Source organism: Triturus cristatus, chromosome 12, assembly GCF_964204655.1.
Source record: "Triturus cristatus chromosome 12, aTriCri1.1, whole genome shotgun sequence".
Taxonomy (NCBI): Eukaryota; Metazoa; Chordata; class Amphibia; order Caudata; family Salamandridae; genus Triturus; species Triturus cristatus.
In genome coordinates, this window is record NC_140595.1 from 68,920,374 (window position 1) to 68,935,601 (window position 15,228).

At 40.5% G+C, this 15,228-nt stretch overlaps 1 protein-coding gene across 6 annotated transcripts in view; it reads left to right on the forward strand.

Annotated features, from left to right (window-relative positions):
• The window catches only part of RANBP3 (RAN binding protein 3), a 324,639-nt gene that overhangs the window by 49,813 nt on the left and 259,598 nt on the right, over window positions 1-15,228 (forward strand). For 4 of the 6 annotated variants that reach the window (XR_014971945.1, XR_014971946.1, XM_085637083.1 and 1 more), the window contains exon 2: window positions 11,323-11,378. Coding sequence is in view for 2 of the 6 variants with exons in the window: in XM_085637083.1 (XP_085493209.1) it covers window positions 11,323-11,378 (56 nt within the window). In the remaining 4 variants the exon portion in view is untranslated. Of the gene's footprint in view, window positions 1-4,577; window positions 4,639-11,322; window positions 11,379-15,228 lie in introns of those variants that run through there. The other 2 variants (XR_014971944.1, XM_085637082.1) reach the window with 1 other exon arrangement.

Here is a 15,228-nt window from a genome sequence, read left to right on the forward strand (position 1 = left end):
CACACAATTTACAAACCATCTTTACTAAAATGTTTTTTTTTTTTTTTTAATTCTGAGCTCCGAGAGCTCAAATTCCACATCCCTAGCTGTTCTCAATTGAAAGTTAGAGGTGCCGTATATGTAGTAAAGGGGAAGGTTTGAGCTTGGCAAGTGGGTGCACTTGCCAGGTCGACATGGCAAATTACACTGCACTCCCAGACACTGCAATTGCAGACCCGGGACAAGTTTACCGGGCTACTCATGTGGGTTACACAACCAGTGCTGCATGCCCACTGCTAGCATTTGATTTACAGGCCATGGGCACACAGTAGTGCAGTTTACTAGGGAATTACCAGTAAATCAAATAGGTCAATCACGGATAACCAATCAGAATCACAGCTTACACAGGCAGCGTTGGGACTTTAGCTCAAATCAGCAGTGGTAAAGGGCCCAGAGTACATAAACCAGCAAAAACGAAGTCCAGCATAACATCCAAAATACAGGCGGTAGAGGCAAAAAAACAGCAGAAACCACATTAAGGATGCCAGATCTAACACCATCCACTCAGCATCATCCCATTGAGGTCAAATTTGAATGCTTCCCAGAAGGTCTTGTAAAATGACCTCCTGGTCACTCCAGATAGACATCACCTCGGTAACTTCTAGATTGCAAGATATGGCAACAGTGACAGTTCTGTCGATCTAGGTAGCTTTGGTCTCATGCTGTACCATAAAATGCCCCATTTCGCATTTTCTAGTTTGTGTCCAGTTTCGTTTGTGTCCTGTCTTCCAAGGTTGTGCTTGGTGTACGGACAAAGAGCATAACTCCATGCAGAGTAGTTTAATTTTTTTAGAACAAGTTACTTAATCCTTTAAGGATCTGTTCTCCACATGTGAATTCTTTTTTGCAAATCAAGAAATTTAACTCCAGTCTCTAAACTAATAGCTTTGGCAACGCCACGTTTTTCAGCTGATGCCTGAAACGCCCCTAAAGCTAGACCGTAGAATGTAGATGCACATATGAGTTGGAGGCAGTGTATGGTGAAAATGTTGGCAGGGAGAGGGATGTTGGGAACTGGAAATGATGGCGGTTTAGCAGCAAGGCTTTTACAGCGGCAGTGGAGACAATAGTGTGGAGTTCAAAGTGATGGATAGAAGGGCGGGCGATGTAAGCAATGGCATGCTTGAGAATGAATGGGAGGAATGTATGGTATGGAATAGAAACAAGGAGGAATAAAGATCCACTCCCAGTGGAGGTGTGAGAGGAAGCACGCAGGAGTGAACAAGAGAGGAAGCGGTAGCCATCATTAAGAAGCTAAAAAACAGGCATGTACGTGTAAATTAATTTGAAATGCACATAAATGCATGCACTTGGTTGGAGGTGGAACAATACAATCTAACAGCCGATACACCGTGGTGAGAGAGAAATTCTCCACTGGTCTTGACCTCGATTTGTGATTGACAAATGCCAATAGTGACCCTGTTCTTCAGCTCACTGTGGTTGCGGCCTCCAGGCATTTGCTGCCAATGGGTTGGGGCTTCCCTCTGTGGCTGCTCTAAGCATTTCTGGAGTCAAAAGATTAGTGACTAAGCCCATGGCTGTCTTCTAGGTCGACACGTTCTGGTACAGTTATTAAAAACTTTTTAAAACCAATATTTCAGAACCCATGATTTTAGTTTTGGGCAGCCACAGAGGGAAGCCCAAAAGTTTAGTTAGTTTTAAGTGCAACTTTTCAAACACTGCCTAGAAACTTTTGGGAAATCCTTCTCAGTGTGTTTCTCTCCTGGATTGCCCTATTATGTGTTTTTATTTTTTTAAATAATTTTGAGTGCCCCTCTCATTGGGATAACACTGTTCTCTCCTTGGCATGTCTGTCCTCCTGCAGGACCAACCACACTAATTCTTTCTTTAAGCATGCAGGCTTCTAGGTTTCCTTTGGCAGATCTCAGTTCCTCCAGAAGAATGTTGTGACTTAAGGTGATGCGCCCTCGTCCCTGGGAGACAGGTTGTCGAGCATTCTCTAGCTCCAGTTACAGTAGCAATATTTTGCAGAACACTCTTTCCTAATTGAGTAGAACTTGGCAGTAGAACAAAGTGGTTTGAGTTCGATTTTTTTTACCACATTAAGTAGGTGGGATGTGGACCCACTGTCTTACTTTTCAGCACTTGTTTGGGTTGGTTCTCTTTAAAGTGTCCTTTCTCAGGTTGCTCTTCAGACACCGCCTTTGTGTAAAGTGATACTTTTCACATCCGGTTGCACTGGGGCTGCCTCCAAGCAGGATTAGGCACCGGTGTCATAATGAAGTGATATCTGTACACCGGGCTGTCATCAGCCTTCCTGAAGCCTTATTCTGAAACAGACAAATGACATGCCTGGCTTAGAACGACCCCACCTTAAACAAAAACTACTGTCCCAGACCTGAAAAGGCATTGCTAAGGAAGAACTAATCAACCGCTCCTCGCTAACAAATCCTCACTTCGGTGTCTGAGTCTCCAGCTTCCAACCACAGGAATGCAGGCAATTGAGAAACTATGCTAATCATCCAAGTTGTGTAGTGCTAAACTAGTGGCAACCAAAATGGACCCCCCCCCCGCCTCAGTACTCCAACACAAGCACACATTCTTACTACCATACATGTATCAAAGGCTCACTGTACAGTCACACCCACTTGACATGCACATGGGGTATCAGCACAGACTTGTTTTCAGATAGCAGCTGGATTTTACATGAATGGTATGAATCCACCATTGCTTTGTGACGAACATAGCCATTAGTCCATCGTTCAGTAGGAGGGTGCGCTTCATGTGACGCAACTACCCAACCAGCCCCCAGGTCACGGACCTTGCATTGTCAAGCACCCGCCTAGGCCTCTGCACAGATTAGTGCCACACTAGGTCCAAAACAAAAAAGTTGGGATACCAGTTTTACATGCACTGTACCACTCAGTGTATTAGAACATGCCTGTTTGCCATTCCCAAACCCAACAAAAAGGCGAAGCCCCTTGACTTTCACAATACTTATTGTTAGGTCTCGTCTGACCCAGCGCATGCGCTGGTCTGGCGAGACTTATTGAGAGGGCTCCAAAAAATGCTACCAGGCTAGCCTAGAGCTACAGTGCATGTGCGCGGGCACGCGCGCCACGCTTTACCGTGATTACTTTCACTTTCGTGGCCAATGCTTGTTTCTTTTTGCGTGTGGCAGGCGGTAGGCACACTAGGACATCGACTGAAAACAGAGGGGCTACTATTTCCTTTAATTTAAGAATGAAGTGCTTCAGACAGGATTCGATCCCATGCTGTGTGAAATATAAACATAATTATGATTGTATTTCATACAGTAATGGCATGCTGAGCTTCATTAGTTTGCCTAAACAAAACATTGAGTTGCAATCATTTGTGTTTTTCCATTTGCAGGCCATATCCCCTACAGTAAATAAATGATAAAATATTTTTCAGGCCAGATTCAACTTTAGATGCCAAATGCTACAGCCTGTGCACGGGCCAATGCCTAAATATATTGTTATGTAAATCACACAACAAACATCATGTTAAATATATTATGATCTCTTCAAAATTCAAAAATGTGTATTTCTCTAACATGTGGAAGATTTGACATTAATACGTCACTTTATAGCACTACATTGAGAAGTACCTGTGAAACTAAGAGGCAAGAGGGATGTTATGTAAACCCTGTACACGGCCTAGATTATTAAAGAGCAACATTATAGTCTATTAAATAAAGCACAATTGTTTTTCTTTTTACAACTGGTACTCTGAACTTACATATTTGAAAGTGCTTTCATACACCATAATGAAGAACAAGCATTTGCAATGCAATAGGTCTCGCAGTTACGAGAGTTTCAGCTATTGGCATTGCAAATAACAATGCCTTTTATTTATGTTTTTAAAATGAAAACAAAAATAAAAAGCATTATTATTTGCAATGTCAATAGCTCAAACTCGCGTAAATGCGAGACCTATTGCATTGCAAATGCTTGTTTTTCCTTAAGCTATCACAAGGGGTTCTGCAGGTCATTATGTATAGCTGCAGAAAAAAATGCTATCTTATGCAAGAAATTATTGTTACAGAGTAAGTATCTTGTTTACCTGTTCAGTTATTAATTACTCCACAGAAGCAGTGAACCTTTAACTTATTATATGAAGCACTGCAGTATTAATCTCATAAAGGTGCTGTTTATTTATCCCTAAACAACTTACGTAGGTCTCAGAAACACAATTTCCCTTAGAGATCTGTAGTATTTCACAAAATATTATTGTATTGACCATGTCTATTTGATTTATTTTTTTTATAAATAACTTTAGTATACTGAAATGTGTTGCTTTAGGGGTATTTTGTAACTGTAAATTTATATGAACGTATGTACTCTTCAGTATTTTAATACTTAATAGGATAGCTGTCCTCCAAATCTCGTTTTTGTAGGTAGTTTCCGCGTTATTGAGATATACCAATAGGCAAGATAATCTATTTTAATTACTTAATGCATGTTATGGAGAGAATAGATTGAGAGGAGATACCTTGTGCACCTACAGTGGAGGAGTCTGACCCAACTGGTGAGAGTAGAACAGATGAAGTTGTGGTGAGCTCCTGCGGAATGGTATTTCCTGAAGTGAAGGTCACTGTGGAGGACACGTCTGCAGGTGAGCTCATAAGAGTGTTAGCTGTTAATGTTGCCACCTGCTTAACAGAAGGAGCTTTCCCTTGGGAGCACTGCCCAGTTTTGAGATTCTTTTACTGGTTATATTTGAATTGCCCTCCACTGCATTCTTCTTCATCGGGAGAAGTAATCCAGATTGGACAATACATGCTTACAGCAAGAAGACTTCGTGAACTCGCATTGAAATAAGATGTTCTGATCTTTACTCGTTTGTTTTGTTTTACAGAATGGGTGTCCACTTTAGGTATGGGGAGCATAATCCACGCCAGTCTAATTGGAAAACTACTAAAAAATGTAAATGAGTTCTGTTTACACTAAACTGTTTGGATGCTGTGAAATTCAGTAATGAATTCCTGCCTCCTGGACCTGTATTAGGCACCCCTGATTTATAGCTGTTAGTCCCGAACTAAAATCATGAGTTTTGAAATATTTCTTTTAAAATGTTTTTCATCACCGTAAATCTTTAATAGAATGCGATACCTTTGATCTACGTTTGTAATGGAAGGATACATTGGTTAATATTCGTTTAAAAACTGTCAAAAGCAGAATCGGGAAGGCTGCGGCTTGCAGCCTGATATGAAGCTATCTCCTGGCTGCATTCTAATCTTCAATCTATTTATTTCGTTCACACTCACCATAGACCATAAGATAGTGATATTTGAAGCACAGACCCACAACTATTGGTTTTGGCGGAACTAGTTTTGCAGCGTTTTGGAGACGCAAAAACATTTTTATTACTCCGAAGCACAGACGGTGTTGCTGATTTTCCTAGCTATTATATATACACACACACACACATACATACTGGGACACTTTTCTCTTGGCATTCTCTGCTTTGTTCTTGCCCTTGTGCTTTTATGTCACAGCCATGTGCCTCACATTCCGATTTTGTGTGAGTGATGCATTGATGGGCATGGAAGTGTTGGGATTGACCTTTTCTAGTGAACTAATTGTTTATAGTCTGCCCGCTCTTCGGTATCCCCAAGGTCTGTCGTTTAAGTTTTTAAACAGCAGTAATCCACACTCTGGCGGCATGTTTCACCCAGAGTATGGAGGGTTCTTTTAGTATTTTCACTGCAGACAAACGCCAGTTTGTTATTCACTGTGTCATTTACTGATAGTTACGGTGGGTTCGAGCAACTGCGTATTAGCAAAAGATGGTAGAAGAGAAACGAAATTCTGGAGCAAGTTCTTGGAGTTGCTACATTCTGTGTTTCCTCTGCCACCCATTTGTCCCTAGAATCCTTCTCGGTGATTGTATCTAACCTATTTCCAGAGGCGATGCAGGTTGGGCCCGTGTCTGCTAGCCCACAAAGTGAAGAACGCCTAGAGCACCCGTCACTCTAACCTAGTGGACTTAACTGCTCCTGTTTCGTTCCTAAATTCAGTGGAAAAATGCTTTCTTTCCTTGGCTTGTACCTCTTTCTACTAGACACAGTAACACACTCAAGCCAGGCTCACATATGAGTGCTCTGAGCAACTATGCTCCTAATGGCTAAAGGAAGGCCGTTCTTTGCACAGGGGGGTTTAAGAAGTTGCTTAAAGTCTGCTATAAGGACCACAACTTGCTGAATTATGCTGCCCATGAATGCTGTTCTTTGAGGTTTAAGCAGGCTTGACGTGAATGTTCTTGACCCATTGATATGTTAGGTCAAGTGCTGTTGTCAGTTTTCCTCTGCTTAAAATTGATCATTCACTTTGGAGTCTGCTTTTCTGGAAATATTATACGAATAGGACTATCTTCCACCGAATGTGCACATTTAGAATATAATTGCAGTCAAACGATCTGTATGTCGCTAAAATTTAGAAGGAACAACAACTTCATCACAAGGTATGTAGTATGCATATCTTCAGGAAGAAAACTGCAGAAAATATTCAGGACTGATAAACTGAGTTGCGCATATTGCCAATTTATAGTGTGTACATTACAAAGTCTATTCTCTTCAAGAGCTAGAATACTAGTTTTACTTATCCAAGTCAATAATATATATTATTTTTGACTCAAGGTGGATCAATCCAGTGAACCTAGACGGATTAGAAAGTGGATGGCAACAATAAGGATGAATTTATCATTCCTAAGAACATTTTTCTCTACAATGAATAATAACATACTTTCTAAATGTGAAAAACAATTGACCACAAGCATAGTAGTTAAAGCACTAGAATAAAGAACATCTGTTTTGTTTTTTGTTATGTGAATGGCTGGTTGTGGTTTTTTAAGACGACCCAAACACTAGTACTGCTGATTCTGAAGTTTGAAGAACAAAAGGGATAAAGGCTTAAAGTGAGCTTGTAAGAGAAGTTGCTACCCTGGTGGTTAAATAATTATTCATACAGCAGTTTGGCTTGTTTGAAAGTCAACCACAAGTTCCCCCAACATGTTTTGCATCCATGCAGTGCTGCGAGCCACATGTTTTCCTTCACTTGACGTGTGAATCAGGCTGTTTAAATAAGTGCAAAGTCTGCTTGTACTGATGAAGCCCCCCTATATTACTTTATTATTAAGAATCGAACTCGCACAAACCAGTCAGTCATAGATGATTTTACAGCTCATAAAGCAATTCTGCATACCTGTTGCGGATCCTAGTAAAGTGGGATTGTGATGAGCACTCAGGAAGTCTGCTGTATCTGGCGTGCCCCATTTCCACCACAACAGTTCAAATCAGTCAAACACACGTTTACGTAGTATCTCTGTACATGGTAGCCTAGCAGGAGGCTACTCCTTGGCTGAGCAAGTCATTAATATTGTTGGTGAAGAGTTCACAATTTGTAGGGAAACACCTTTGTCTATCACCTGCTGACTGCTCTTCTGTCATTAGTGAAAGGGCATGGTCTCAGAGTTTTGTATGTGGGTTTATGTGTATAGCTGCAGACCTAGTTGGGGAGCAGCATGGCCTGAACATAGATCTCCTAGCATTGATTTGTTACGAAGTTCAGCAGGTCTTAAAGATGATCGGGCTTGGAGTGTGGGCCAAAATAATTTAATCAGAGTTTGGGTGATAGGGTAAAAATTTCTACAATCTTTGATGACTGTTCTGAAGTAGTTTACTGGGATTAAGGGTTTAGTTCCATCAGGCCAAGGCAGGTACCTGGTCTTAGCAATGTGTTACTTGAACATGTAGTCTGTCAATTGTGATTTTGCAATGACTGTCCGATTTGGGTGGGGTGGGTGATTAAGCTACCCGCGTTAATCTGTGAGCTCCAAATTTGAATCTGTAGCTCTATTGACAATGAAAAGGAAATTCAACTTTGAGTTAAGATTTAGGTTAGGAGCTTTAGGATCTAGTTCTGGATTGTCTCAAGACACCTTTTTAGTTGATGCATGTCATGACTTCTTTTTTACAAATCCCTACTATTAATATCAGCTGCCTTTATCTCCTCTTTTTGTCTGTAAAATCCCACCTGAATTTATTTTTGATGTGTAGGGAATATGGGTAACCTGAATCTGCTAGAACCGGATTTTCCTCTTGTCACAAATGGCATCTGATTCTGGCATTATTATTTCTTCATCGCCAGTTTCTCTACTATGCCTACTCACTTAATGTTTCCTAACTCCTCTTTGGCCTGTAATTTTACTTCCTGGGCTATTACTCCTTTATTCCACCGTTAAAGCACTGGATTCCTCACATGATGCACTGATCTGCAATAGTTGACTAAGGTTTCTGTACTTGAACATTTATGCTTCATTTCTCAGTGTGTCCTTGTAATTCTAAATTTAAAATCCGATATGGAGCCTCCACTTTGATATGTGGCTATAAGGTTCGAGCCAATGTAAACAGAGAAAACATTCTTGATAAGCTACTTCATAACCCACCTTCATGGAACTATCTTTGCTCATCCTTAAAGTTCTAATCGAGATACCAGTTTGGTTGTCTCTTGTTGTTTCCTATTCCTGCCCTCCAGTCTATTTAATAAAATGGTTAATAAGGCCGTGCCTCCTCTCTGATGAGATTAGTACAGAGGCATTGTCACAAAGTGGAGCCTTACAGGCCAGTTTTGTTTCTGTGGCCTTTCTGGATAATACAAGAAACAATTATAATAATTTAATTAAATACCAGTGTAACCCACAATGTGGAGCACTCCCTTTGGGAGACTGCCATATTTGAGTTGTTTGGATGTTTTCGATTGAAGGAAAATAAAAAGGTTTGCTATCCAGAATTGTTATACGTAGGACAAGCTATTCTTGTTTGCCCACTTATTGTTTTGACAGAATGGTTCTCAAACATGGGATATTTCAAAGATTTAGATGCTTCAAATATTCTCCGTCATTGTTCTAGAGATTTCCATCTTAAACCTTGTCGAAATGGGCATTAACCCAGAAAGATTGTTTAATAGAAAATTTACCTGTTTAACAATCATCTAGACTTTAACCAGTAAGATACACACACCAACACTAGTAGAGACCACCATACCTTACATTTTGTAAGGCAGATGCAGTTTGAGGGAGTCAACAGAGGGGATTTTTTCCTTCCTCTTGGCGTGTCCCATCTTCAGTCTTTGTTTTGCAGGAAGTTCTTTCTGGTTGTGTTTTCCTCTGGACCAGAGTAGCCTTTAGAAATAATGCCAATGTTTACGTCGAAGAAATCTTTGTTCAGAGAATGTTTGGCCACTCCTCGGGAGACAGTTCTGTGAGTAATTCCCTTAGGGGTATTACATTTTTTTTTTTTATTATTAAAGGCGCAGAAGAGAAAGCACTCATTAATCTAGATCTGCTCCAAAAATCATACTGACTCCTACTGAAGCCTCCAATGATCATTCTGGTGCTTTCCCTGGAAAGATATTATGAAAATTGGTTAACGTTCCATCTGAAAGTTGCTGACAGCAAACTTTTCATATATTAAGAAGAGACTGTCTGCTTCTATGTCGGGTGCTGCTCCGGTCAATTTGTCCTTGTTGACCGCACTTTTGATAATGGACAGGAAGCACTATCACATCCATATTTCACACATTTAAGGGTGGGAAATAAATTGGCCTTCCCTTGACATTGGCAGAAAAGCAGTGCTCCTATGATTTTAAGAAACAGCACGCCCCTGTTATGAACATTGTCTGGCAGAAAGGAGCTAACCTAAGGAAAACACCAGTGACTGTTCCTACACTAGTGTCTTCTCCCTCCCCCCCCCCCCCCCCCACCTTGCCACCTACCCATCTCCAGAAGAAGTATAGTGCTCCAGATTCTTCCACAGCCTGTCTGCCAGCTCACCCATGCCCAGATTTGGTTATCGATGCAGCTTCTCACCAAAGCTTTCTCAATTCGATCACACCTGCCTTCATACTGTCTGACCGGAATGGCAGATGTATCAATGCCATGGATAAAAAGATCACTTCTATAATCTGTGGAATCTAGTAAGGCAATGAAATTCAGAAATTCTTATTCACAACGGACTATGAGCTAATTAACGCTTCTGATCCACTAATTGTTAATCACGTATTGTAACATTTAAATATCATCAATTGATCTACTAATTGTTTAACAGACATCTTTTCATATACTAGAGTATTAATATTTGATAGCAAAAGACTTTTATGATTTTAAGGAATTAAAGCATTTTTACTGTCTTTCTGTTTTTAGAATCCATATTGTTATGGTTTTAACTAACAATAAACATTTGAACTAGTAAGGCAATGAATGTGCTTGTCGTTTTAAGGATGTTATGATGGGCAAATGTGGACTTGCATTTCCTCATTTCTAGAATTAAGTTCAGTTAATACAAGGAGGAAGCAAAACTGATTGTTAGAGAGCCAGTGCCCCTGTTACTATTGTGAATGCTGCCATATATGTCTTTAATGTGGACGTCTGCCAATTAGAGAAAGCAGCTGTACCCCAAAAAGGAATATGGGTTAAGTGCTCTTCCTTTTGGAGTAAAGTAAAGGGAATGGTTCTGGAAATGTTTTTTGGGGGCTATTCAGAAAATATGCATAAAGACTACTACAACACTTCACATTCCCTTTTGGTGTTTCAGTTTCACAAGCTCTCCCAATTTTTGGTCTCTTGAAGGTGACAGGTTGACAAGAGTAGCTACTTGCAGTATAGAGCAAAGTGCAAACAATACGCCTTTTATCGCCAATCCTTCAACTGCCTAGAATACTTATGGAGCAAATGAAAAACGACTTTAAAGCTCAGCAGAAACCAAAAGGAACGACGCTTATGATTTTAAAGCTCAGCAGAAACCAAAAGGAACGGTGCTTATGATTTTTAAAGCACAATCAAGTGAGGGTGACTTCTTGCATCCACATTCACAACTTATGCCTTTGAAGTTCTCTAACGCAAATTCTTAAATTCTCAATTGTTAATTGCATATATAATTTAGAGTTTTTACAAAAGCCATCCACCAGTCAGACAGTTTTCACCTTCCAGTCTAACTGCTGCAGACAATTCCTAAATATATTTTTCTACGGGTGCAATTAAAAAACTACTAAAGCAACCAATGCAAGAAAGTTGACTGGTGATGGGGAATAATTAGAGCATGCGAATCTGTGAAAGATACTAATGCTCAACTACTGTAGTTATATAGTTGGATAACTTTTGTCTTGTATGCCATCCATCGGTTTAAACTAAAGTGTAAATGTACTGATAATTCTGCCACTGACTCGTTGAACTACTGAAGAGTATATTATGTTACCCAGTCATATGTAAGCAAGCTCATAAGTCTCGTTTTCCTTTAAATAGAAAAGCCTGCTATTGCTCCACCTGTCTTCGTGTTCCAGAAGGATAAGGCTCAGAAGGTAAGAATTTTTAAGATTATTGGATTACCACTGAGTAGTCAAATTATTAGAAACGTTTTACCTCTCGTTGATTAGATGCCACTCCCTCAACTAGCTCCCCATTCTCACCCAAAAAATGCCCGGCTTTAGTAGAATTGCTGCTCACAGTCTAACCATGTCTTGTTTAATCTATTGAGTGCAATAAAAAAAAAGTAGCTTAAAACTCTTAAACCTATTATGCTCATATTCCGTAGCTTCCTGTGCTCCATTTTCTAATTTGGAATGGTGCATGCATTGTTTTCTAATATAATCTCATTACAGTAATGTTTAAATATCATTGCTGTACAATTGGTGTGGAAATTATGCTAAAGAATCTAGGATCAGCGCATGGATGTCCTTCCTCCTTGTACACAGATCAACTTCAAATATCGTGTCAGCACTTCTTAACATTGTTTGCACATCCCATAGTGATTGGAATTTGTTCCTATTTCCGAATGTTTCAGTGTTGATAGCAGTTTCTTTGACTTGCATTCAAGTGTGGTTTTAAAGCTGACACTTTTCAGTTTCATACCTCTTAACGGAATGGGTGTAAGATGGTTTGAGTGGTCCTTAATGTTGCATGCAACTCAATGATCAGCCTTGTAGTTTGTTTAAAGAGGAAAGTATGTGACAACCTTAATTTACAACAGCAGCAGTGTAATTCTGTTATGGGTTCCACTACCGGACAATATTAAGGAGATTCTATGTAAATACTGTGAAGTCCTGAAGACTGTGGCACGTGTGTCTAAATAAAGCAGCTGAACCTCTAACTTGGGATATATGCATACTTACTGGGTTTCCAAAGGCTCTAGCATACCACGTTCTTATGGAATTCAATACATTATTATTGGTAGAGATTTTCTGGCAAATCTTGCTCTCTCACAGGTACAAAGCTAGTGTCCAGAAAGCAAATTCACTAGGTTCAAGCCCTTGCTAACTTTCGCAGGCACCTAGGACCGCAGGGCTCCTGAAAGGAAACTGCTACACGGAACCCATATAGTGTTTTGGAGACTCACCTTATTGTTAATTTAAATAAGACCCTGGTTCCTCTCGCACACTACATGAACCTGTTCAAACTCGGAGTAAAAGGTGATTCTTCACAAAAAAATAGGCTCACAGGAGTAGATTCTCTGAAGATGATGGTGTCGCTGAACGTCCTGACAACTGGATAATTCAACAAACATTTACATTGTGTATGATCCCTGTTATAGTCTGACAAAAATTGTGATTTAGGACTTCTTTGTTTTGGATGACCTCACACATGACCCTTCTTGTTGTACCACTCAGTCTGTTCTTGTAAGCCGGATGTAAGTACATCGCTGAAATTTAGCCCGCACCCCTTTTGTGGGAGGTCTCTGCACACTGCTACTTTTTGGACTAACACCCTCACTCCTGTTCATTGGCATATACAATTATTTCAAAGCTACTTGCATCCATGGTTACTGAAACAAAATATGATTCACTATTGCACTGGTTGGTTTGTTGACCAGCAATTTGTAAACTCCAAAGAGTCTCTGGAAGCCATCTCGTATTCTGTTGTCCCACCAATTCATGCTTAGAGCTATAGCACCTTGAAAGGTTCTCCTAGGCCAGTAGACTCTAGATCACTACAGAAATCTGATATATACTCAACCCTACAGTATTAATTGCTTTCTAGAAGAGAGTGGAGGTAATTATATAGAGAGTTAGAGAAATAGCAATAGGTAGAGATAAAAATATGCTCTGTTACTGTAAGCTTCCTTATAGCCATTGGTAATGTTGGAGTTGAGTGTAAAAGTTACTTGAACAAAAAGGAAGGATCCAATATATATATGGTAAGTTTCACTATTTGAATGGAAACAATTGCGAACTTAAATGTCCCACTATCTTGCTCTTTTTTGACTAATATCAGTAATTTTAGTTTAGTGATTCATATGCCTAGAAACTAGTGCTTAATCATATAGGATCTTTAAAAAAGTAACTTGCATCTTGATTTAAAGAAATGAAATAAACAACAAATGGATTGAATTGTACCGGCTAGATCAGAGACCAACCGATCCTGCCTATTCAAGAAGAAAAGACCATAGCATGAATTGTAGATTGTTCTTGGGAAACACGTAATTCAAGAGAGACAAGTTGATGTTTGGCGCTTTACCAGATCTTTATTTAATCCACAGCAAGCATGTTTGATGGGCACCAAAAATCTACAAATCATTTATTACTGTTTCCTAGTCCGTGCAAACCACTGATGTTTCAAAAGATTCAGGATTGGTAATTGGTATTTGCAGTACAGACTATTTTTGTGTGTTTTAAGTTAACCAACATGGTATCTGGGAAATGTAGAGGACTAGCTGCATCTTTGCTTTGATGCAAAGGTCTCTGTATCTATCCCTACACAAATAATTGGTTTCTCCGAGCCATCACTCACTGATAGATTCTTCATGGTTTACAAGTGACAGTAGAGCTTGACCTTTATGCAAATATTCATGTCCGCGTTAGCAGATTGACTTTTATTCATGCTCAGTGCATTCAGTAAACTGTAGGAACGCTAGTTACTCTTTCACAGCACGCTCTACGTGTGTTGTCCTGCCCACCAAGCATCTTATCATTACGACCAGAAGGGTATCTTCTGTTCTGGACTGAAAGTGCACCCCCCCATTTTGATTGATGTTGGCTGTGGCACTTGCAAGCCAAACTATCTATTGACGAGCTATCGGTAGTGAAAAGCAATTCTAGTCTGGGGAAACAGGGTGTTTTTTGCCCATACCTCAGTAGGGAACCTACCGCCAGATCCTCCCCAGTGAAGACCAGTCTACTCACCGTGACTGGGGCTCCCTTTCCTTGATCATGTCTGTGAAATGTGCTAAAAGTGTGTGTGTGTGTAGTGTGTGCTTGACGGTTCGACTAGAGCATGGTTGGTTTTAGCTGGGCTCACTTGTCCATGCGCTGCACAAAATTGGGTCTCTGTGAAATGCATACCTTCTGATCCCTACAAAACTGTGTCTATAGTGGGTTGGTAGCTATCCAGTTGATTTAGTTTGTGTAGTATAGGTTTCTCCTTTTCTGGTTGAAACCTTCCCATCCTGCATTTCCTATTTGTGATCACCTCCATTTACAGTGTACTAGAAAAAGATGCTGTCTTTCATTTTGAGACAACCTGTGCAACACCTTTACCAGCCTAAACTGGGCTGACTTGGGACTCCGGGCTTAAGTCTCTGAAATATAACCAACAACTAGAACAGGGTTCTGTGATAGGATTTGAAGATCATGCAAATGTTTGAATTTTGTTGAACCCCAGATTAGCTCTGGCATTCTGCTTTCTCCGTTGGACGGGTAAAGAAACCGGAGCGGTGAGCCTATGCTATTGTAGTCATCCCGCCATTGAGGAGGCCAGCAACCCAGCGTAGGAGAGAATACGGACTAAAAGTTTAATCTCACTACCCTCACTGACACACAGGAAAAGCCTGCTTAGTTGCCTCTGGAAGCAGGTACTCTTTCCAAGTGAGTGGCTTGACAACTACAGGGGATGTTGCTTTCTAAGCTCAATATGTTATGTTGCTGCACTTACATAGCGCATGGCTACCCGGAGGTCTCCCAGCACTATCAGTGCGAAAACATCTCTTCCGATACCTCAGGAAGGGCTATTCTGAAATAGCCATGTCTTAACCTCTTCAGTGCCCATGACGAGCTGGTCTCGTCATGGGCCGCGGTTGCGCTGTGCCCATGACGAGACCAGCTCGTCATAAACCCCGCCCGCTAATGAAACGCCCGGCACAGGGCGGGGAAAGGGGCGGGCACTGAAGGGGTTAAGTAGTTTGCACAACGAGAGTTCCTGCGTAGATGATCTCTGGGA